Source organism: Rhineura floridana, chromosome 16, assembly GCF_030035675.1.
Source record: "Rhineura floridana isolate rRhiFlo1 chromosome 16, rRhiFlo1.hap2, whole genome shotgun sequence".
NCBI classification, from domain to species: Eukaryota; Metazoa; Chordata; class Lepidosauria; order Squamata; family Rhineuridae; genus Rhineura; species Rhineura floridana.
Window position 1 is genome coordinate 20,184,844 of NC_084495.1, and position 22,740 is coordinate 20,207,583.

At 46.9% G+C, this 22,740-nt stretch overlaps 1 protein-coding gene across 1 annotated transcript; it reads right to left on the reverse strand.

Moving 5' to 3' along the window:
- Positions 1-1,244: 1,244 nt before the first annotated feature.
- APLN (apelin) lies at positions 1,245-21,761 on the reverse strand. Its single transcript, XM_061598384.1, has 3 exons — positions 21,509-21,761; positions 5,387-5,558; positions 1,245-3,352 (listed from the first exon to the last, which is right to left on the reverse strand). Exons 1-2 carry the CDS (start codon positions 21,741-21,743, stop codon positions 5,392-5,394), a joined length of 402 nt encoding a protein of 133 aa, XP_061454368.1. The 5' UTR covers positions 21,744-21,761; the 3' UTR covers positions 1,245-3,352; positions 5,387-5,391.
- Positions 21,762-22,740: the final 979 nt, after the last annotated feature.

The following is a 22,740-nucleotide window of genomic DNA, read 5'->3' on the forward strand; positions in this document are numbered from 1 at the left end:
CCCTCCTCTTTCCCTGGGTCTTGGCCAACTCCTGTTAACACAGGTGTAGGGAACCTTTGCCCCTCCAGATGCTGCTGAACTACAACTCTCACCAGCCCCAGCAAGCATGGCCAATAGCCAGAGATGATGGGAGTTGTAGTTCAGGGCCAAAGGTTCCCCAAGCCTGCCATAATAAGTCAGCCTCAAGGCAGTCCCAGCAAAGATAAAGGAAATTGGTGTTGCTAGTCTAGGGCCGTTTTCCTCGCTTAGGCTATGAGAGGATCTGCGTCTGAATCCTCATCGCATACTGCAGAGCTGATGGGGAAAGAATACTGCAGAAAGCCCTGCGGAAGGGGCCTAGAGCTCAGTGCCAGAGCACACGTTTTGCACATAGAAGGTTACAGGTTCCAGCCATCTCTGGTTAAAAGGATTAGGTAGCTGATAATGGGAAGGATCCATCTGCTAGGAACCTTGGAGAGCCACTGCCTGTTCGCATAGACCAGTGATTCTCAAACGGTGCGCCAGGGCACACTGGTGCGCCGCAAGAGGTGGCTAGGTGTGCCGCGTATATTATGAAAGTATATTATTAAGTTATTTTTATTCATAGTTTAAAATATATTAATATATTTTTAATTTTGTACATGAAGTGCGCCAGGAATTTTTTATATATTTTACAGTGCGCCGCGAACCAAAAAAGTTTGAGAACCACTGGCATAGACAATGCTGGGCCTAATGGAGAAATAACCTGAACTGCTCTTTCTCTGTGCCAAACGAAGGCTCCAATTCCAGAGGGAGGAAACCTTTTTTCAGCTCAAGGGCCGCATTCCCTTCTGGGCAAACTTGAGGGTGTCATGCCGCTGGTGGATGTGGCCAGAACCAAAGCGGGCAGGGCAATGAATGCAAATGTTACCTTTGTACAATAGATGAGTTTCTATACACACTTCTAACACCCCTCTCTGTCCTCCATCCAGGCACGCAAGAAGATTATCAGTGTTCCAGGGCACATTCCAGCCAGGCAAAAACGCTCAGGCTGCAAAGCAGGGCCGGTGAGGGATGGGTTCTGGGGAGAGGGGGGATGGCCCAGGGGGAGTTCTGAGGGCCAGAGGGAGAGGCTTGGAGGGCCATATTTGGCCCCCAGGCCTGAGGGTCTCCATCTCTGTTGTAATGGCTCAGCCCATCGGTGGCCTCCTCAAAAAGTGAGGCGGACAAGGAAGAGGAAGGAGAAAACACAGCCTGCAACTCCCCACAGAAAAATTAAATAAGGATTTATTGTTTTCATATCTCTTTATTATAAAGCTATATTTACATAGAACAAATCTTTACAGTCACACACAAACACAAAAAACCCAGTTACCAACGAAGATGTGACACAGTAAGATGTCCCCAGCTGGTATAAATTAGTGTTTTTGTACAAAGAAAGTCAACAGCCACCTGAAAAAGGTTATGCAGAGGTGAGCTTCCACACCAGGCTCCTTCACACCCCCACATGGTATTTCCTCACAGCGAGTCCCCTTGGCCTAAGCCACCCCCCAGTGCAAAACAGACAGCAGGTTCACCCCCTGATGCACCCCCTTGAGTGCTTAACATGCTCCAAAGCCAGAAGCAAAGGTGAATTAAAGAATTTCAAAAGGCCTCTCTGACCACCTCAGTCCATAACAACATTTAGCACTTAACACAGCGTGCTACCGAAGTTCAAAAGAGCTTTTTGCAGACATTTGCCTCAGTAATCCTTACGAACCCCCTGTAAGGGAGGCCCGTATTATTAACCCTGCCTTACAGATAGGCAAGCCCCTGTTCTCTCAGCCAAAGGTCAAGGTTGAAGGTCTGAACCCACCCTTGCTGATTTACAGTTTCATCCTGCCGGCTCTCACTAGGTCACTACTTGGGATCCTCTCTCACCCTGTGGCCAAAGACAATGGGCGCTGCACCCTTATAACCTGCTACAGCAGCTGCTGCCTTGAAAAGCCGGCCAAGCTGCCAAATAGGCTTGGCCAGGTGATGTGCGTCCTGGCTCCACTCACTGGAGTGAGACAGCGTGGAAGGGCGGGGAGTACAAATTGTAACAGAGAGAGGCGCCTGCCCAGGTTGGTCAAAGCTTGCTTTTGGAAAAGGTGGAGGGACGGTCTTTGGCAGAGGAGGTTGTTGAAACCAGTCCATATTTACAGGTAGGGATGCGTGTGCCAAAATAAGTCCAAATTCTGTACCACGCAGTAGTAGATGGTGTGGTCATGGGGTAGCACTCACCTAGTCTGCTGTTGGCCATGTCACGGCACCTGCTGCTGCTTACCAAGAGGTAGAGGAGGAAGTGCAAGGTTAGTGCATTGCAAAAGCACCAGCGGGAGCGCCAGTTTGGCTCTGTTGCTGTGTTTGCCCCATGCTGCCATCGCCTGGCCCCTCCCCCTTTACCTCCCTGTAAGCAGCAGTGACGCAACTGACCAGAGGTTAGGCGAGTGCTGCCATCCCACCACACCATCTGCTACTGGTGCCAAGAAAGGTCTAGACTTGCGACTTGACACAGGGCTGAGCTCCCAGAATAGGGTTGCCACTTACCCCCCACCCCAGGCAGGGCTCTTGGACGAACAGCTATAGAAGAGGCAGAAATTCATTCGGTGTGGCTTTTCTCGGGCACAGAACTGCATCCAGGAGGAAAAGCTTTAGCTGCTGCATTGCTGCATTACAAGAGCGCAGGAGCCTCAACAAGGAGGGGTGGGGAGATGGCTGCCCTTTTAAGAATGTCCTGTGGTGGGTGGGATGGATGCAAAAGGGGATGTTTGAGACACCTGGGTGAAAAATCTCCGTTGGACAAAGTGCTTCTCACAGACCAAAGGCCTTCTGGTGCCAGCTGCATCTTCTGCCACCGCCACAAGGGGCCCAGCAGCTGGCTTTGGTGGACAGGAGTGCTTTCGCTACAAGCCATGCCTTAGCTGATCCCTCAAACAACAGTGAGGGATGTTCCACAAGGCAAAGGGATCCCTGCAGGCCCATCATGACCCATTTCCTCATCTTCCTTTCATTCTGGGTAACCTCAGCATTCTCTAGGCCAGACTTCCTCAAACTGGCATCCTCCAGGTGTTCTGGACTACAACTCCCAGCAGCCCCAGCCAGTTGAGGAAAAGTGCTCTAAGCCTCAGCTGATGGTAACTTGGCAAGGCGGGGGGGGGGAGGTGCCACCTGCCTAGACCAGCCTGAGTAGAAGTTAACACTAAGAGATAATGCAAGAGAACAACGGTGCTCACAACACCCCTCCAATCCAGGGCAGCAATGTAGGCTGGCGGGGTCACCTTCTACCAGGGGTGGAAGCCCTGTACAAGCAGATAGTTTATCAAGCAGAGAGGACACACAAAGGCCGGCCTTTCCAGGGTGGGAACCAAACCTGCAAACAAAGACAAAGCAACACCAAGTCAGAGGAGAGAGACGAAGCCTAGACAGGGTTTCCTGTATGGGGAGCCACATCTAACAACCTCTTCTGTTTTGCAGTTTGGAAGGGAGGTTCCATTTGGTTTTGGCTGATATAAGCAGCACCACAGTCTTTTCTGGAAGAATCTTGTGGGCAGTTAATATATATCATAACACAATCTAGATCAGTTTTCCCCATCCAGATGTGGCCAGACTACAATTCCCATCATCTCTGACCACTGGCCATGGTGGCTGGGAATGGCAGGAGCTGTAGTCCAACATCCAGAGGGCACCATGTTTCTAGGGGGAAACTGCTTAAATACATCTCTGAAAACTTTCCGTTTTATATTTCATTTTCTGTGTGTGAGATTACAGGGTTTTTTTTTCTAGTTCAGTGTGAGATTACAGTTTTATTGTCTAGTTCAGTGGTTCCCAAAGTTCCCACACACACTCAGACTACTTGAAAACACTGTGTTGGCGTACCAATTAATGGTTTTTCTGCCTGTTGCAGTAATTGTCATGCACTGCACTAGGAGCTGTCGAATTTTTAATTGTATGTTTATTGCTTCTTTTATTTCTCATTATTTTATTTATTTATTTATTATATTTATACCCCGCCTTTCGTTTCATGATAGAAACCCAAGGCGGCCTTCATATGGTTCCCAGGTGGTCTCCCATCCAGGCACTGACCAGACCTGACCCTACTTAGCTTCAGCAGGGAGCTGGCCCTATGTGCCTTCAGACCAGCTGACCATTGACCACTACTGGTCCACAGACCACTGTTTGGGAACCCCTGGTTAGGAATGGGGGAGAATATCTGCTAAATCCAATTTAGTACCGGATTCTGACGGAATTTGACAGTCCGCCATCTTTTGGGGCCAGCACTGACTTCTTGCAGTGGGCTGCGGCTGTAATCGGCACAGATTTTGCCCTCCAAATTTCCCCCCCAATTTTACATAATTATCTTTGTAATTTCCTCTAGCTTGATGCATTTGTAACAGTGTAGGTGTGATAAATAGGAAAAAATAAACCATGTGAAACACCATGATCATTTACATAGACATTTATGCCAAAAATTACATTTTTTTCCACCCCAAAAAACAACAGCTGATTGAATCGGCAAGCACCAATGCATGCAGGAACAAAAATAGGATGGATCAGGATCTAACAATCGGAATACAAGCAGATGGGTACCAGGCAGCGAACCCCAACCCTATCCCTGGTTTAGCTGATACTCCTTTTATCTGTTCTGTTTTGTTTACAGGCTTGTTTCTCATTGTTCACCCATTGTGGGGATTTTAAATGTTGTAGGTCACTTTGGAAGGGCTTGCCCAGAAAAGTGGCTTAAAAATACCAATAAATAAATAATATCTGGACATCTATCTAGCATCCTCCTTCTGGACACAGAGTGCTAGGCAAACTGCCAACAACCACCCACCCCCAAAACTCAAATGCAGTTGCTACCAGGGGATCTTGCTATTTAGGCCCAGTTTGGGGTGGGAGGGGAAACCATACACTATTTTGTCTTCTCCCCATGCCTTGGGAAAGGCCACAATAAGATCCTCGCTCTACCACAGCTGTTGCCAGAGGACCACAACACTCTTCATCTTTGCTCTGTTTGGTCCCCAATCATCAGCGACAGAGCAACTGCTTTGCACGCAGAAGGTCCCAGGTTCAATCCCCAGCATCTCCAGAAGACTCCTTGTCTGAAACCCTGGACGGCCACTGTCAGTCAGCATAGAGATCACTGTTCTTCAGCCTTGGATCCCCAGATGTTGCTGGACTACAACTCCCATCATCCTTCACCACTGGCTAAGCTGGCTGGGGTTGATGGGAGTTGTAGACCAGCAACATCTGGCGACCCAAGGCTGAAGAAGAGTAGCACAGATGATACTGATCTAGATAGACCAATGGTCTAACTCAGTGTACGGCAGTTTTGTACGTTCCTGTGTTTCTTTGCAATTGCCCACCCTACTTCTCCCAGTCCACCAGCAGAGCCTGCGTTTTCTACCTGTGCTAGAACGGCATAGGCCCTTTGTGAGAGAGACGGGGACGGGGACGCCGGTACTTCCGCCAGCCATTCTGCCGATGCCCCACAGCACTCCGAATCCTCTTGGGGTGCACCAGGTTCAAGACGCGCGCTTCTCCAGGTTCTTTCCCATCGGATGCCTCAGACAGAGGGCCTAAGAAGGGGGAAGGAAGCAGGAAGTTACCAAGTGGAAAATGCACCCAAAATTTCTCACTTCCAACTCTCAAACCTTGGCTGCAACAATAAGCCTTTACCAACCCAGTGTCTGCCAGATGTTATTGGACCAATGGTCAGAGATGGTGGGGGATGTAGCCCAAAACATCTGGAGTGTCCCAGATTGGGGAAGGCTGCTTTAAAGCAGAGGTGGTGAACCTGTGGCCCTACAGATGTTGCTGGACTACAACTCTCATCATCCCTGGCCATTGGCCAGGCTGCCTGGGGCTGATGTCCAACAATATCTCGAGGGCCACAGTTTCCCCACCCATTTTAGATAATATAAAGGACTTCATATTTCTCCATTTTCTCTGATGTCACGGCATTTACATAACTTTTGTGTAATTGTAGAAGACTGCACATTTCCCCTACCCCTCCATGTTGAGCTATGCACATAACATTGCTGCTATTATCAGATGAATTACAAGCTCTTTGTAACTATTACTACCCCACATCTCTCCAACTGCCATCCAAGCAAATTAATTTGGAGCACAAGCCTGGAATATTTCAACCTACTTTCAAGGCTGGAGACAGGGTGTTCCCCCTTTCTGCCCGAGTGTTGAAGGTGGTTTGCGACAGAGAGAGACACTTTTGTCTGTGGTGTGTCTGCATCTGTCCTACCGTTACCTCTGATAAACAAATCTCCACAGCGCTTCAAAAGCCTATTTGACAAACAGCAGCATTGAGACAAGAGAAACGTGTGCGTACGCCAAGACCAATGATGCCTCATTTAACCACGCCACTTCTAACGCAAAAACTGTCTGCGACAATAAGGACTAGAATCTTGTTTTGGGAAGGGGGAGACCTGAGAATATCAGGACACTGAATTGTGAACTGCATATCAAACAATGTGCATGTATGTGAAGTGTTAACACGCATACACCTGGGCACAAATCAGTTCATGACAGAACAAGGTAAGCTACAGAAGAACTTGGCAGATATTCCACAGATATTCCATATTTTCATATCCTCTAACTGTACTTAACTAGACAGATGCAAGGCTTACATTCTCAAAGTGTACAAGGTGCCTAGCATATCCTTAATCCATACTTAAAAGACAACAGGCATCTCTCCATCAAATGTATCTAATTGTGTGGCATGGTATTGTCCTTTTAAGGCAGAGAAGGGGAACTTACGGCCCATCACATATTGCTGGACTTCCAACTCCTAACAACCCTGACTATTGGGCATGCTGCCTGAGCCTGATGGGAGTTAAGAGCAATAACATCTAAGCAAGGACATATTCCCCATCCCTGCTGTAAGGGTAAGTTGGCCATTGTACCTTTTGACAGTTGATAACGGCAAGATCAACTGAAATCAAAAATTTTGTAGCACCTCAACAAACGTTATTACAGGATAAGCTTTATAGCATATAGCAAAATAGATCTGTACTGGCTGCTGATTTGTTATCAGGCCAAATTCAAAGTGTTGCTATTGGTATATAAAGCCTTCAACAGCTTAGGACTAGTTTACTTAAAGGATGGCCTCACCCCATACGTGCCCACTCAACCACTTCAGAGCTGTGGAACTGGTACTTTTAGAAGTGCCACAAAATGCTTTGTTCCACGCTTGCAAGAAATTGATCTTTCAGTGTGGCAGCACCCACACTTTGGAACTCTCTGCCCAATGATATTACACTGTATTTTTTTGGTGCCTGCTAAAGTTTTTGTTCCATCGAGCCTACCCAGCTGTGTAATTTTGACATGTGGTTTTAGTAGGTATAACTGTTTTAAGTTTACTGATCTGATTTTATATTTTAACACTTTATGTAGTTTTTAATGTTTGTTCTTACTCGTATTTTAAATTAGTATTTTAGATTGTCTTCTAAACCGCTCAGAGCTCTTTTGTTCTAGTACACAGTATATATGCATTTTGTTAAATGAAATAATTAACTTTCATAGACTAGAGTCCACTTCATCAGATGCATCAAATGAAGGTTTGTTGCATGTGTGGAATAGTCATTACAAACCAAACGCAACAGAGAAAGAGCTTTCATCAGACATGATACTCCATTCTCCACCCTCAAAAAAAAGGGACAGTTTATACATACAGCTGAGATCTAAGTAATAAATCACAAGAGGGAGAAAAGTCAAAGTCACACACCAAGGAAAACTGAATTCTATGATCCCCAATTAGGCACGTTGGTGTATTTGCATAATTGTTTCTGCTAGTCATGAAAAGGGGCAAAGAGCTACAAAAACGTAGGGCCCATCCATATCTAACCTCAAAATCCGTATTTTCCATATTAGGTTGGTGGCCTTGAGATCTGTACATGTTCTGTTTGTGCTCAGATTTATTTTTTAAAACCCAAATTTTCACATCCATACACATGAGCATTATTTTTTTTGGTCTAATTTGCTTCTGCATTAATCACAACCCTAAGTCCACCTCTATATGGTGATTGGTCCAGAATGGTACTTTGCTTTTCCCACGCTTTTCCAAAAGAGCGCAAAAATGTATATCTGACTTTCTGAATTAACGCGCATGTGCAAATTTGTCATGTTTTCAATAAAGTCCATTAGCCTCTGTTTGCATAAATATTATCACAAAATAGCTTTTAAGTGGAAACGTGATTCATTAAACATTTGATTTTACTTTTGATTGCAAATAGAGTAGTTTTGTTTGTTTTTTAAAGCAATGCGATACAGCTACAGAAGCCATAATGAGGAAGTACCCTGGTTCAGTACTGGAAGCAGGAATGAACTATAAGAAAGGAGGAGGCAGCATGGACAGATGGTGGGATCTAACATCATCCACCCATAATACAAAAAAGCAGGGAAAGACATCCTCACTACAGAGGTTAGACCGGTTAATAATCAGGACAGAAAAAAATAATTGTGGTACAGTATTGCAGGGTAGGGGAAGTGCAGGTTTAACTAGGAGAAAGTCAGAAATGGTGGGGGACGTCATATGGATGCTGGGGAATAAATGGACACACGAGGGGGTTAGATTGCAGATTAAAAGGAGTTATAGATGGGTCCCTATTCCTACGTCACTGGAAATCTCACCTTACCCTCTCCCTTTGGGTTTCCGATTTGACTGAAACCACCTTCACAGCTTAAGAACTAGAAACCTGCCTTCTTTTAAAGACGGAGATCCTCAAGAAGCTGAACTACCAAGTTCACTTTCAAAGCAAGGCCACGAAATCACAGGCCACACACCGTCCGGATCTAGTGACACATGTGCACATGGCTCAGCATTCAATCACCAACCAGATTTGAGCATTTTTACCAGTGAGCGCTCAATTTGGAAGTGATGTAAGGTGGCCATAAAACTGCATGCATGTCCCAGAAGAGCACATTAGGAAAAGCACGTGCTGAAACAAGTGTTTCAAGCCTTTTGGAAGGGCATGATCCTAGAGCCCATAAAAGCTGGCTACTGATATTGACCACACTGAAGTGATGCGAGGGCAGACTTTCAGGGCCCCAGAAAAAAAGATGTACCTGTGAGAAGGAAGGACTCTGCTCCTTCACGTGCATGTCATCCATTTCCTTCCTTTTAAGGAGGAAGCATCAGGAAAAAGGAGAAAGAGATGATATTTCTGGAATCTCCCAGGGTCTCCTGACCTAATCTGGTCACACAAGCTCCTTCTCGCTATTTATCCCCAGTACTCCACTTCCACTCCCTTCTGTTTCAATCCTTGTTGCTCTGTGTGGCCTGCATGGAGTCAGGATCAAATCCAGGACACCAGAGGTGTGGAACATAGTTCAGCTTGAGGTCCACACTTCCTTCTGGGCAATCTTCTAGGGGCCACATGGCCACGGTGGGTGGGACTACAGGCAAAGGCGTGCAGAGGAACTAATGTGTTAGCTTTGACAGTAGACTAGTTTCTACCCACATTCACTCTCCCCTCTCTATCCTCCATCCAGGCAAGCAAGAGCAGAGCTTGGAAAAGTTACTTTTTTGAACAACTCCCATCAGCCCCAGCCAGCATGGCCACTGGATTGGGCTGATGGGAGTTGTAGTTCAAAAAAGTAACTTTTCCAAGCTCTGAGGCATTATCAGAGTCCAAGGACACATTCCAGCCAGGCAAAAACACTCCAGGAGGGTGGAAAGCACCAGTAAGGGATGTCGTCTGGGAAGCAGTGGCATGGCTGGGGAGGGGTATGGCCTGGGTAGAGTCCCAAGGACCAGATGCAGAGGCCTGGAGGGCCACACCTGGCCTGCGGGCCTGAGGCTCCATATCCCTGCAATACTGCATACAAGCACCCCCTTCTCCTAGAATCACAGAATAGTAGAGTTGGAAGGGACCTATAAGGCCGTCGAGTCCAACCCCCTGCTCAATGCAAAAATCCAACTTAAAACATGCCCAACAGGTGGCTGTCCAGCTGCCTTTGAAGCCCTCCTGTGTTGGAGAGCCCACCACCTCCCTAAGTAATTGCTTCCATTGTCATACTGCTCTAACAGGAAGTTTTTCCTGATATTCAGCCAAAATTTGGCTTCCTGCAACTTGAGTACATTATTCTGTGTCCTGCACTTTGGGACGATCGAGAAGAGATCCTGGCCCTCCTCTGTGTGGCAACCTTTCAAGTACTCAGAAGAGTGCTATCACATCTCCACGCAGTCTTCTCTTCTCAAGGCTAAACATGCCCACTTCTTTCAACTTTTTCTCATAGGGCTTTGTTTCCAGTCCTGATCATCCTTGTTGCCCTCCTCTGAACCTGTTCCAGTTCTCGTAAATTTGCATTGCCTCCTGAAGATGAGGCTGGAACTCAGCAACAGAACACATGCTTTGCATACAAAAGGCTGCCGATTCTATTTCTGGAAACTCTAATCCAGGAATGGGTAGATTTCAGGCTTACAAAATCTGCTTTGGTTTTTACTAGAACCCCAAGGTTCACCTCCTGGGGCATGATGCAAAAGTCATGCACTTTAAATTAAAGAATTCTGAACCCAGGTAGTAGTTTTGAGTTCCAGAACAGAAAAAATGCACTCCTGGTTACTCCCACCCTCAAGCTCCCTTCATTTTAGCAGTGTAATTAGGGGTGATTTTGTTGTTGCTATTGTTAAGCAACCAGGAGTCAGAAATCCTTGATGGTCCATTGCAAATCACCAGACAATCTACCAGTAGATCCTGCTCGACCTTCTGCACACTCCTGCTCTAAAGAATCTCTGATTGAGATCTTGGAGAGCTACTGACAGTCGTGGGCCAGATGAGATGAGTGGTGTGCCTTGGACATGATACAAAAAAACCCTCCTTGCCTTCTCCTTACACAGGGCTGAAAAGTCTATACTGTGCCAGCATCTAACACAACACAGGCATGAATCCAGCAGCATCTAATGCAACACAGGCATGAACAGGCATGCTCATCCGTAGGAAGTGCAAACTGCAAGCGCCATGTTCACAATCACCCAAACAGAACTGTTTTATTTCTTATGGGGTGAGGGATTAAAAGAGTTCGCAACCACTGATCTGGAAGCCATGTCCCCATATCTTTTAAAGAGCATGAGGATGGGATGCAGTCACTCAGTGAGGCAAGAAACACACTCTATGCATGGCTAGGAGCACTCTTTACCAATCATATCCAACACAGGGCCTAGGTCTGAGGTTTGGCTGAAATCAACCCTTGCTAGTGCAGACAACAATTTCCCATTCACAAAATGTGTAAGTGAAAGGGGGAATAAACTAACTACCCATTTCATTGCTTTGATTGTAAATATGATAGGACAGTTAGAGGTCAGGATGGTTGCTCACTTAAATGCAGAACTGCTTCGCACCACAGCTTCTTGTCCTGTAACACATTTATATCCTACCCTTCCTCCAAAGAGCTCAGGAGAAGCACATGTCTCTCTCCGTCCCCTTGACCATTTTATCCTCACAACAACAACCCTGTTAGGTGAATTAGGCTAAGAGATGGTGACTGGCCCAAGGTCACCCAATGAGCTTTGCAGATGAGCAGAGATTCAAACCAGGACCATCCCATCGGCACTATAGGTTTAAAGCAGTATTACACCACTTCAACAGTCATGGCTAACCTCCCAAACAATCATGGGAACTGTAGTTTGTGAAGGGTGCAGAGAGCTAAGAGACCCCTTCAAAGAGCTACCGTTACCAAAGTGGTTGAACAATCAATCCCTCTTCCCAGGAAACCCTGGCAGCTGTAGTTCTGTGAAGGGAATAGGGGTCTCCTAACAACTGTCAGCACTCTTAAATAACTACGGTTCCCAGGATGCTTTGAGATAAACCATGACTCTTTAAAGTGATATAATACTGCTTTAGATGTACATTATTTATTTATCTATTAAATGCATACCCTGCCATTCCTTCTGCAGGAGCCCAGGGAGGCAAACACAACAAAACAATTTAACAGCAATGTTGGGTATGGAAATATTACTGACTTGATATAAAGTAGAAACTATGCAAGCCCATGTCTAAAAGAAGCAAGATGTTCCTGGCTTTTGCTATCCTAAGCACCCCTTTTTCCATATCTTAGATATTACTATGTCTAGCAATGTTTTCTATTCTTTATGATGTCTGCTCCCCATTTTTGTAACCACTGGGGAACCTATATAATCTACTGTATTTCAATAAACGGGGTTCCCACTTCTGAAAGGCAATTCGCTCGCAGGTCTTGGGACCCCTTTGCAAAGGTAATATTGTGTGTTATTTCCTGGCCTCTGGCAATAGATGCTTGCTCTCAACTCCGCACCTTCCCGGGTGGATGTGAGCTGAGTAGACAGTGACGGCTTGCGTGCTGGGTTTGGACCTAACAACAACAAAAAGAAAAGCATTCTAAAACAGTTTAAAAACATTCTAAAACAACGTTACAGTTTTAAAACATTCTTCCACCCAGTGATCTGTCCAGTATAGTGCAGATGGGACTTAACCTGACACTCTAACCCAGTGGCTCTCAAACTTTTTTGGTTCGCGGCGCACTGTAAAACATATAAAATTTTTCTGGCGCACTTCGTGTACAAAATTAAAAATATATTAATATATTTTAAACTATGAATAAATATAACCTATAGAAAATATTACTTACCCTATACAAACGGGTTTCTTCTCATTTTTAAAATATACTTTCATAACATTTGAGGCACACCTAGTCACCTCTTATAGCGCACCAGTGTGCCTGGGCACACCATTTGAGAATCACTGCTCTAACCACTGGACCACACAGGTCCCAGGGGAAGTTCCCCTCCCCCACCACCTCATTGGCTCTACGCAGAAAAATTAGCCCCACTGAGAAAAATACTGCTCTGTTTGCTGAAGCCCTGCAGTAGACATGGTAGTTCAACTCCTTTCCTCCTAGACGGTCCCTGCCCAAATCAGTGGACCAACTGCATCTAGAATTCTCCAGCACACTCCAACATTATGGCCTGGCTTCTTCGGACTGTTTGAGGCAAAGTGTCCGGTAGTCATGGCAACGAGCCCAAGCCACAAGGCCCATTTCCTGAATTACTCCAAACAGGAGCCATTCAGTGCTAAACTATTTCCTAGTAGGCCACACCATATGGGAAAAGGTTCCTTCAACTCCACCTCTGTCACTTCTCTTGGCTAGTCCACAGTACGCTACACACTGTACATCAAATGCCAGAATCCTCACTGGGATTTTATACCACATCATTAATGTGCATGGCATTTTATAGCGTACAAGAGGGCAGGTCCCTGCCCCAAGGAGCTCACAATCTGAAAATTCAACACAGGGAAAACAACAGAAAGGGGAGGGAAATGGAGACAGTGCTAAACAGGGAAAGAATGCGCAAATCACTCCAATTACACATTTGTTGACTTAGTTACACCAAAGTCAGGATCGTTCAGACCATGGTATTCCCGATTTCTATGTATGGATGTGAAAGTTGGACAGTGAAAAAAGCTGGTAAGAGAAAAATCAACTCATTTGAAATGTGGTGTTGGAGGACAGCTTTGCGCATACTATGGACCGCGAAAAAGACAAATAATTGGGTGTTAGAACAAATTAAACCAGAACTGTCACTAGAAGCTAAAATGATGAAATTGAGGTTATCATACTTTGGACACACAATGAGAAGACCTGATTCACTAGAAAAGACAATAGTGCTGGGAAAAACAGAAGGGAGTAGAAAAAGAGGAAGGCCAAACAAGAGATGGATTGACTCCATAAAGGAAGCCACAGACCTGAACTTACAAGATCTGAACAGGGTGGTTCATAACAGATGCTCTTGGAGGTCACCGATTCATAGGGTCGCCATAAGTCGTAATCTACTTGAAGGCACATAACAACAGACTTAGTTACAGAAGGGCAGCTATGGGGAACTGTGGCCCCCCTACACGGTGTTGAACTCCAACTTCCATCAGCCCCAGCCAGAATGACCAATAGTCAGGGATGATGGGAGCTGGAGTCCAACAGCATTTGGAGGGCACCAAGTCAGCGAAGGCTTCCATTAGGCCCCATCTGCGCTATACATTTAAAATGTTATACCACTTAAAACACAGTCATGGCTTTCCCCAAACAATCCTGGGAAATGTAGTTTGTAAAGGCTGCTGAGAGCTGTTAGGAGACCCGTCCCCCTCACAGAACTACGATTCTCAGAGTTCCCTGGAAAGAGGGATTGATTGTTAAACCACTCTGGGAATTACAGCACTGTTGGGGGAAGAGGGATCTCCTAACATCTCTCAGCACCATTAACAAGCCACAATTCTCAAGATTCTTTGGAAGAAGCCATGACTGTGTTTAAAGTAGTATAACTGTGCTTTAAATGTATAGCGCAGATGAGGCCTAATTTAATCCACCAGCATCCAACATTCCAGCACAGGCCATGTGGCCTTTAATCCCTCTGATGGAGATTCAGGTCTCAATAAAGTGGTCATCTAGAGGCAGCCACCACCATTTTCTTCCTATAACACCAGTACTTACGGTACTAAAGGCAAGGCGGGGGGGAGCACTTAGGTATGGTAACTGACTGGGAAGCTCATTCCCAGTGTGAGTAGGCGAAGATGCCCTTTGCAGGCCATGCCGCAGTGGAGATGGCACTTTTCTGGACCTGCTTGGGAATGTTGTCTTGACACTCCTTTCTAGACTGTGCTGCCTTGATAGCATGGTGTTTGTTATTGCCATGAAAAGCGCTTTGTCTGGGCTGTTATTTGAGGGTGAGGGGGGCAGGGAGGGAGGAAGAGCATCAAATTCCTGTCAACAAAGGCCCATCGGCCAGACCTGCATGGCGGCAGGCATCCGCCTGACACGCACCAGAACTAGACACGTTGCTACTGGAAGCAGCATCAGAGGCTCTTTTCTTTAAATAAGGACCCATGGCGACAGTCCAAGTCGAGTTCAGTGATGGGGAAAATGACAAGGACACTGCCTAAATGGTATTGTCTTTGCTCTGCCCTGAAGAAATGCAATTTTATTTATTTTTGCTGTTGAATTGCACAAGGATTGGCTATATGAAGGAGTGTTTCATTTCCATGCAGAAATGCCTCCCGGAGACAAACTATCACAAACAATGACCTCAGCAACATGCTCAGAGTTGATCTATGGGGTGCCCGCTCCCTGGGTGCTTCAACACAGCAGTTTGTTGTGGGCTGTGAATACACCAAATACTTAACACACACACCCAAGAATCTTGCGAACTGTAGTTTACCCCTCACACAGCTATAATTCCCAGCAACAAACTAGAGTTCCCGCGATTTTGGGGGGGGGGCTTTAAATGTATGGTGAGCAAGCAATCTTGGGAGTCAGTGCCGCAGCTGAAGCATGCAAGTTTGGTGCATCATCTGCAAGATGTTCCCCTCATCAAAGTGACATCCTGTATTATTTCCCCATTTAATATGGATTTTCCGTTTCCATAAAAAATCCGGTAGAAAGAAAAACAATGCAGAAATGATAAATCCAGATTAATTGGGGGAGTGAAAGATGGGATGGTAGTTTGGTGAGAACATTGTGCAGATGCTGCAAAAAACTTGGATGTGCGAAGAGGACTGAGTCCCCAATCAACTGCTGCATGGAAGACACCCCTGTTAAAATTCAGCATCTGATCAACAGCAGCATACCATCTCTGGGTTGCCCCACTGGCTCTCATGCATAGTAGTGACCAAGAGATAGACCTACCTGCTTCAATGATGTTACCCAGTCCTTTTTTCTAGTGGGTACATTGCACTGTGCTGTGTGAAGACACCCTTCCTCTTTCAGGGCAACTAACAGGAGCTTCAATGAGAAGCTCTTCTCCAGCAGATAACAAAAGCAAAGTTTTTGGGGGTGGGGGTGGGGGTTAGAAACCATGGCAGCTACTATTTAAAGTAAACAATAACATCAGATACAGTTAAAGGAAAGCTAAATTTAAGAATCCAGCGATTCATTTAGCATCACATATTATTAGGCCCCAAGTCTCAGTTTTGCTATGCATTTTTGAACTGTAGTGATTGGAAGAAGACTGTGAGATTACCAAACTTGTGAATAATTTGCAAGTACCTCATCTCATGTTCCTTGTGCTTCTGGATGTGTAAGATTCTCTCCTCTTTCTCTGTTTTTCCTGGGTCAAATTTTAAATTGCATATACTTTTGGGCAGGGACCTTCCCTCTTGCACTCTGTAGACCACCATACAAATTAATGGCAATCATCAACTTCAAACTAGGATAAGAATTCTATATTTCAAATATCTGACAAAGGGTTGGAGGAAAGGCCATTTCCTGATTTTACGGCACTTGCCATTTGATGTCTTATTCTTTGTGTAAAGTCAGGAAAAGGGTACCTGATGTCACATCCACAATGCAAACCAGTGGGACTCCAGTTTAATTAACCTAGAATTGCTCTGGTTCTGTACTAACCTGGATTAGTAATCTGCACTATATATACACATCTTAAAAATGCCGCCCTGGGTTCCTACTGGGAAGAAGGCCAGCATATAAATCTAATAAATACATAAATAATAAATAAATAAAAATTCCATCCTTTTAGCATTCTTTAACTATCATGACAGTACGCATGCCAAAAATGGTTAAAGTGCAACAATCTAACACAGATTAACTATCCTTCTATGGAGCATGTACCCTTAAAAAGTCTTCCTGGTAAGGTTCAGGGCACTATGTGGAGTTCCTAGGAAAACACATCCCACACCAATTGCTTTCCCATGCTCTGTGTAATAGGCCAGTTGACGCCACCCAACGGCACAGCAGAGGAGCAGGCTCTGACTGGAATACAAATCCCAGCCCCAGAGACAACCCCCCCTGGAGGATTTTGTTCCCATCCTTCCACAAGTTTAGCTGGTGCACTTTGGGGGAGAGCTAAGGCACTTCCCCAAAGTACATGCACATCTGTGGATTTAATGGAGGGGAAATCAACCCGTTCACCGTTAGCGTGCAGTGAGCAACACAGAAAAACGCTTAAGACACAATGTCTGTCTGTATCCACCTTGAAGGAAGAGCACCAGCTTGGCTTTCTGAGAAAGAAAAAGGCTGCAGCCCAGTGCTACAGCATCTGCCTTGCACACAGGAAGTCCCAGGTTCAATCCCCACCACTTCCAGTTAGGACTGGTAAATCTCTTGTCTGAAAACCTTGAGAGCTGCTGGCAGTCAGCGTGGTCAGTACTGAGCTAGACAGAGCAACTGACTCAGTTTAAGGCAGCTTCCTATGTTCCTAACAGAGTAAAACCCTTCCCATCTCATAAGAAGGGTGGGGGCCCATGGCTCTCCTGATGTTGTTGGACTTTAACTCCCATGAGCCCCAGCCAACATGGCAGGTGGTCAGGAACGATGGGAGCTGCAGTCCAGCAACATCTGGAGGGCCACAGTTTCCCACCCCTGCAATAAGGCCTATTTATTTCCAAATTCTTCAGTAGGAGACCTTAAATCGTCCCGTGCTCTTGACAATCAGGACATGGGAGACTTTTGCTTTCTCCAGCTCTCATCAGGACTTCCAGTCAAATACAACTGCTGAAAAGTAGGGCATAGGCACACAAAACACACCTCAAGGGGAAACACTACAAAGACTGATGTTTGCACAAGGGAGGCAACTTATCTGCACAGCTGACCTGTAGGATTTAGGGGGCCAGCTGGAGGAAATGACCACTACAGGCCTGTCCTCCATACTTCTAATTAAGGCATCTATTTTTCTTTTTTAAGGGGCACAATCACAAGTTCATCTTCCACCCTCATTTATCCTCAGCATTAATTCTCTCCTCCCTCACACTTCCCTCCCGACATGCTTTGCTCACCCTCCTAGGCAGCTGATCACAAACAGCTGTTGCTCACAGCCTCCCATTCTAATGCTGCTACTCAGAGCCACATCTTCACACATTACAGAGGAGTGCCTTCGGTGTGGATTGTAAAGCATGCCATCAGCAGCTAAGGAACTGACAGCCCAATCCCAAGCATTTGTCCTTTGAAATTGATCCTGCGGTTTTCAATGGACCTTACTCCCAGGTAGGAATTGCCAAAAAAAATTGATTCAGTTTGCATTTAAAGCTGAATTTATTAAATTTGCATTTTCTGAAATAGCATGAGAATCGAAACACAGCCATCCTTTGAAATTTGTACTTCTCCAGATTTTGCAATGCAGTTCTCCAACTAAGCAATGTTTGATAAAATATTAAGGGAAAGTGTGCATAAAAATGAATATATTAGTTAACATAAATTGCTTGCAAAAATGTGCAAGCTAGTCAAAACTGCATTCAAGAATGTGTTTAGTAGGAGAAATTCTCACCAAAATACTAGAGAATTCTCATGAGGATTTTTTAAAAAAAATCACAAATTGCTGCAGAAATGTGGAAAATCGAATGAAAGACTGGAAAAAATGAGAAACGAAGAGAACCAAAATTGACAGATCCTTCCAGCCCTACTCCCAGGTAAGAGCATGTAGGATCACAGTAAATGAGTCAGTCATGAGTTCAAATCTCATCCCTGCCATTCACACCCCAGATGTCTTTGGGTAAGGCATCATCTCTATGTCTCAGCCCCCATATCCGCAATATAAGGATAATACAAGCCTTCCTTGCAGGGTTAGCACTGTAACCATTACTGATATTTAAGCATCTTCAACAGCTTTATAAATTACAGCTTTTGTTGTTTTGTACTAATGAGCAGCTGTGGTGCATGCAAGGTTTTTATATCATATGTACAACTGTATCTGGGCTTAATAAACTAACATGCATCCATCCTGCGGCTCTGATGAGCTGCCCCTTTCCTCCTTGGTGTGAGGAAGTTAAAACCAGAAGTCTCCAATTAACCATGGTTTCCCCATTTCCTCAGAACCAGGAAACTATGGTTACCAGGGGTGCTTCCACACTGTCACTATTTTGGGGTGGGATTCAATCACATACTGGCAAATTCCGGTGGTGCAATTAAAGTTGACTTGGTGTTCTTGTACAACAAACACACCCACTCACCAACAAAACAAAACAAAACCACCCCAGATATTTTGCTGTGAGGAAAACAACAGGAAAATGTACTGGAGAGGGGGGGTTAACAGTTGCTTGATGCAGTATCATATAACCTCCCTGGAAACTTCGGCTTGTATCTAATGCTAGTTCTACTCAGAGTTGACCCATCAAAGTTAACTGACACAACTACCTCAGGTTCATTAATTTCATTGGGTTTACTCTGAGCAGGACTTAACTGGATGTAATCTTTTGTGCAAGTTATCAAGATGAATGTTTAATAAATAAATTGCCTGAAGCAACAAGTGTATGGAACGAGTCAGGATCATAAAACGTGATTTGAACTTGATTTAAGATCCTGGCTCATTCCCAACCTGGTAACCATAGTTTCCAAGTTTGGACTAAATGAGAAACTATGGTTAATGGAAGACTTCTGCTTTAACTTACTTGTGCTGGGGGGGGCACACCCAACACAAGGCTTGTTCATGGATACAATTGTCCAAATTGGATCAAGGTGAAAAATCCCCGTTTCCCATCACATGTTGCATTCTAAGCACATATTTATCAGGCAGTTTGAAATCTGACACACGTGCATATTCAGTGAGGGTTAAGATGCCAATGGAGTCTGGCTTATTATGCATTCAAAAGCTTTAAATGACAGATTCAATAGAAGGGAGGGTGCAAACAGCCTTTTTCTCCTCTCCAAGATGGTTGAATGCTGAGATTAGTCTATTTCAGCAACCTTTAACCCACTACCTCACCACTTTGGCTGTCTCCATCCCCTTTGGGATGCTATCTCAGCCCCTGTTGCTTACAAAATGCCCATGCCAGCTCCCTACATAGCCAATGTGGGGCACAAATTGAAGGAAATGATAACACCAGAAAGATCACAAGACGAAAAGCCAGGTGGAAGGGGGGGAGAGTAGAGGATAGATATGTGCAGTGGCTCAGTCCTAATTAGAAACCACACATCTTGCTCCTCATTTGTTCCCATATGTGGGGATGCTGACTACATATTAGAGAAGGGGACACAGCGTTCTCTGCCCATGCTCAGAGGCACTGCTTCTCCACAGTGCCCAGGGTGGAATTCCAGCACTAGAGATGGGTCTCAAGACTAAGGCTCAAATCAACCTTACCAGTAACCATTAAGCACAAAAGAATCCAAGCACACACACAGGGACATTTCCAGACTGACAGCATCTGGCAAGCAACACCAGCTTTTAAATCACTGGAAAGAGCAGGCTGGTGCCAGCCTCTTGCTTTCCACCCCAGCCTGGCCATTAAGTGGCACTCGAATGCACCACTCTGGGCAAGCTGGGCCTGGCTGTGCCAAGAGGGAGACGTGCTGCATTCTCCTGTTGGCTGCAATTCTGTGGCATCTGCTGACAGGGAGCAGGAAAGTCAGGTGTTCTGCCTGTCAGCTGTTGCTCTTTAAGCCCCTAAGGGCAGCACAAAGCCTCCCCATCATCACTGACTCTTTAACTACCTACCACCACAGGTAATGGAGACTTCAAAGGTGCACCTTCAACGTTCCCAACTGGAAACCCTCTCCAGCCAACCTACCAACCTTTCTGCTACTTTGAAAACCATTTCCCAAGTTGCAAAGATTCCCTAGGCTGAAAGCTGCCACATTTTCCCAGCCCGTTCCCTCCACCCCACGCTGGTCCTGTGCCTCTTCTTTAGAAGGACAGCCAGGAATTCAACAGATTAATGTTTCCCAGCAAAGTATGCATAGCCTTCACCTGTTGAACTTCTGCTAAAAGGCAGACATTCAACAAATGAAGTCTTACCCAGCGGAGGCCTTCACCTGTTGAGCTTCTGCCAGTCATGCAGTTGCTAAAAGGGGGACATTCAACAGACAAAGTATTCTCCAGCAGAGGGTGCACAACCTTCACCATGGAACTTCTGCCAGTCAAGTGGCTGCTATAAGGCAGATATTCAACAGATAAAAGTCTTCCCAAGCAGAGGGTGCAGGCGGCCTTCACCTGTTGAACTTCTGCCAATCTAATGCCTGCTAACAGGTGCAATCCCTGCAGCCTGTGCCAGCCCAGCAAGGCCAGGTTTGGCTGAAGTTATTTATGATCCCCCAGCCCATGGCGACACGGTAGCACTGGGGCGGCTCAAAACCCAGAGGGCTCGCTTGCAGGGAAGCATGCACGCTTTGGGGGGCAGGCTTCCCGATCTCGCTGCAACAAGCGCTGCCACCCAGGGGCGCCGCAGCGGGCCACGGAGGCCGGGCATTGCTGCCAGCCGGCCCGCCCGCCATCTCGCTGTCCGTGCCAGGCCGTTGCTTCTTGGCTGTCTCGCGAGTAACCAGAGACGGGGGCAGGCGGGCGGCGCGCCGCCTGGCACAGCCCCTCCCGGCCGAGAGCGTGCCCCGACGGCAAGGCAAGGGCGAGGGAGGAAAGGGGACGACGGACGGCCGCTGCGGTAGGCGCGCTGCCTTGCAAGGACGAGGCGAGCGCGGCGATCCCGAGCCTGCTGCCCGCTGCCCAGAGACCAGCCACCTACCCAGCCCGGTGTGCGTGCGTGCGTGCAGGCAACAAGTGCGGGGTCTCCCTGCCGCCCGCCCGCCCGGGTCAAGGCCAGCAGCCACCCACCTCCAGAGCCGGGGCTGAGAGCCAGCCAGAGAAGGAGCAGCGCCAGCAGCCAGCGCCGCACGCCCATCGCGCCGCCGCCGAGGGCCGAGCCACGCCAGCCGGCTGCGCCTGCAACAGTCACACTGCGAGCAGCAGCAGCGATTGCGCCCGCTCCCGCCGAGGCCCGCCTGCATTTGTAGGCGGGCGTCGGGGGAGACCCAGACCGGCCGCCTTGGCTCCCAGCCCGCCCGGTCATGTGGCTGTTGCCTCCACACGCCCCCCCTCCTCCTCCTCGTGCAGCCGTCCTTCCCCCTCACCCCACCCCAAGCCCCACACAGCAGCGGCGCAGCCTCCTCCGGCGACGAGCGAAGGACGCCCCCGCTAGGAAGAGCAACTCCCACCTCCTTCTCCCGACCCTCCGCCCATCTAGGGATCGCCCCGCCTCTAACAGGGCCATTTGACACCCCCGCCACCCCCCCATACTGCAGTTCCCGAGTTCTCCCATCAAGTGGCTTCCCCCTCTCCATCCTTGAACTTAGATACTAAACCCCCCTTCCTTCTGTCCCCTTCGAACATTCCCAAGGGAATCCCCCCCCCGGTTTGCTCAGATACCCCCCTCCCACTAGGAGTGTGCCAAGGCAAATGCCCTGGACACCCCTCTAAGGCTTACATCCCCCCAGCAGGACAGTCTTACTGGATAGGCCAACTTGGCTTTTGGGGCCCCCACGTGGCCCTCGGAGGGTTGTCTAGATAAGAATCTGGCCCTCAGACCCGTGCATTTTGCTGCCTGAGGCAAAGGATGGTTGTCTTCTGCCCAGTCTTCATTCAGAAGTTGCCCCCAGGTGAGAGTGTTACTTCAGTACTGATGACACAGGGAAGCATCCTCAAATTCACCTGAGGGCATTAGGGTAGCTTAGGGGGTGCAGGGTGGGCTCTGTGGCTCATACCGCTCTGTTCTCTATCACCTGGCCCTGCTGCCAGCCCTCCAGCAATGACACCTGAAGTAGCTACCTCCTTCTGCCTCTCACCAACTTTATTTTATTTTCCTCTGCCCCATTTATTGGGAAGAACACTTCTATAAGGGACCCCCCCCCCCACTGCACATCTTTATGCCAGGAAAAGCATTACCTGTTAATAGCTGCCTCTTAGGCAGCTCCTCAAAGCACAGGGTGTCTCTCTCTCTCTCTCTCTCTCTCTCTCTCTCTCTCTTTGGCCTTGTATATGTGTGAATGTGCCAACATCCCATGCAATAA

Bases quoted from the DNA above. Each gene is read 5' to 3' on its own strand.
- APLN (XM_061598384.1), bottom strand. From the start codon at position 21,743: ATGACCGGGCGGGCTGGGAGCCAAGGCGGCCGGTCTGGGTCTCCCCCG. The intron at 5,559-21,508 runs GTGGGTGGCTGC...CCCCCTTCTTAG, and splicing joins TCTCAGCCCCGGCTCTGGAG to GCCCTCTGTCTGAGGCATCC.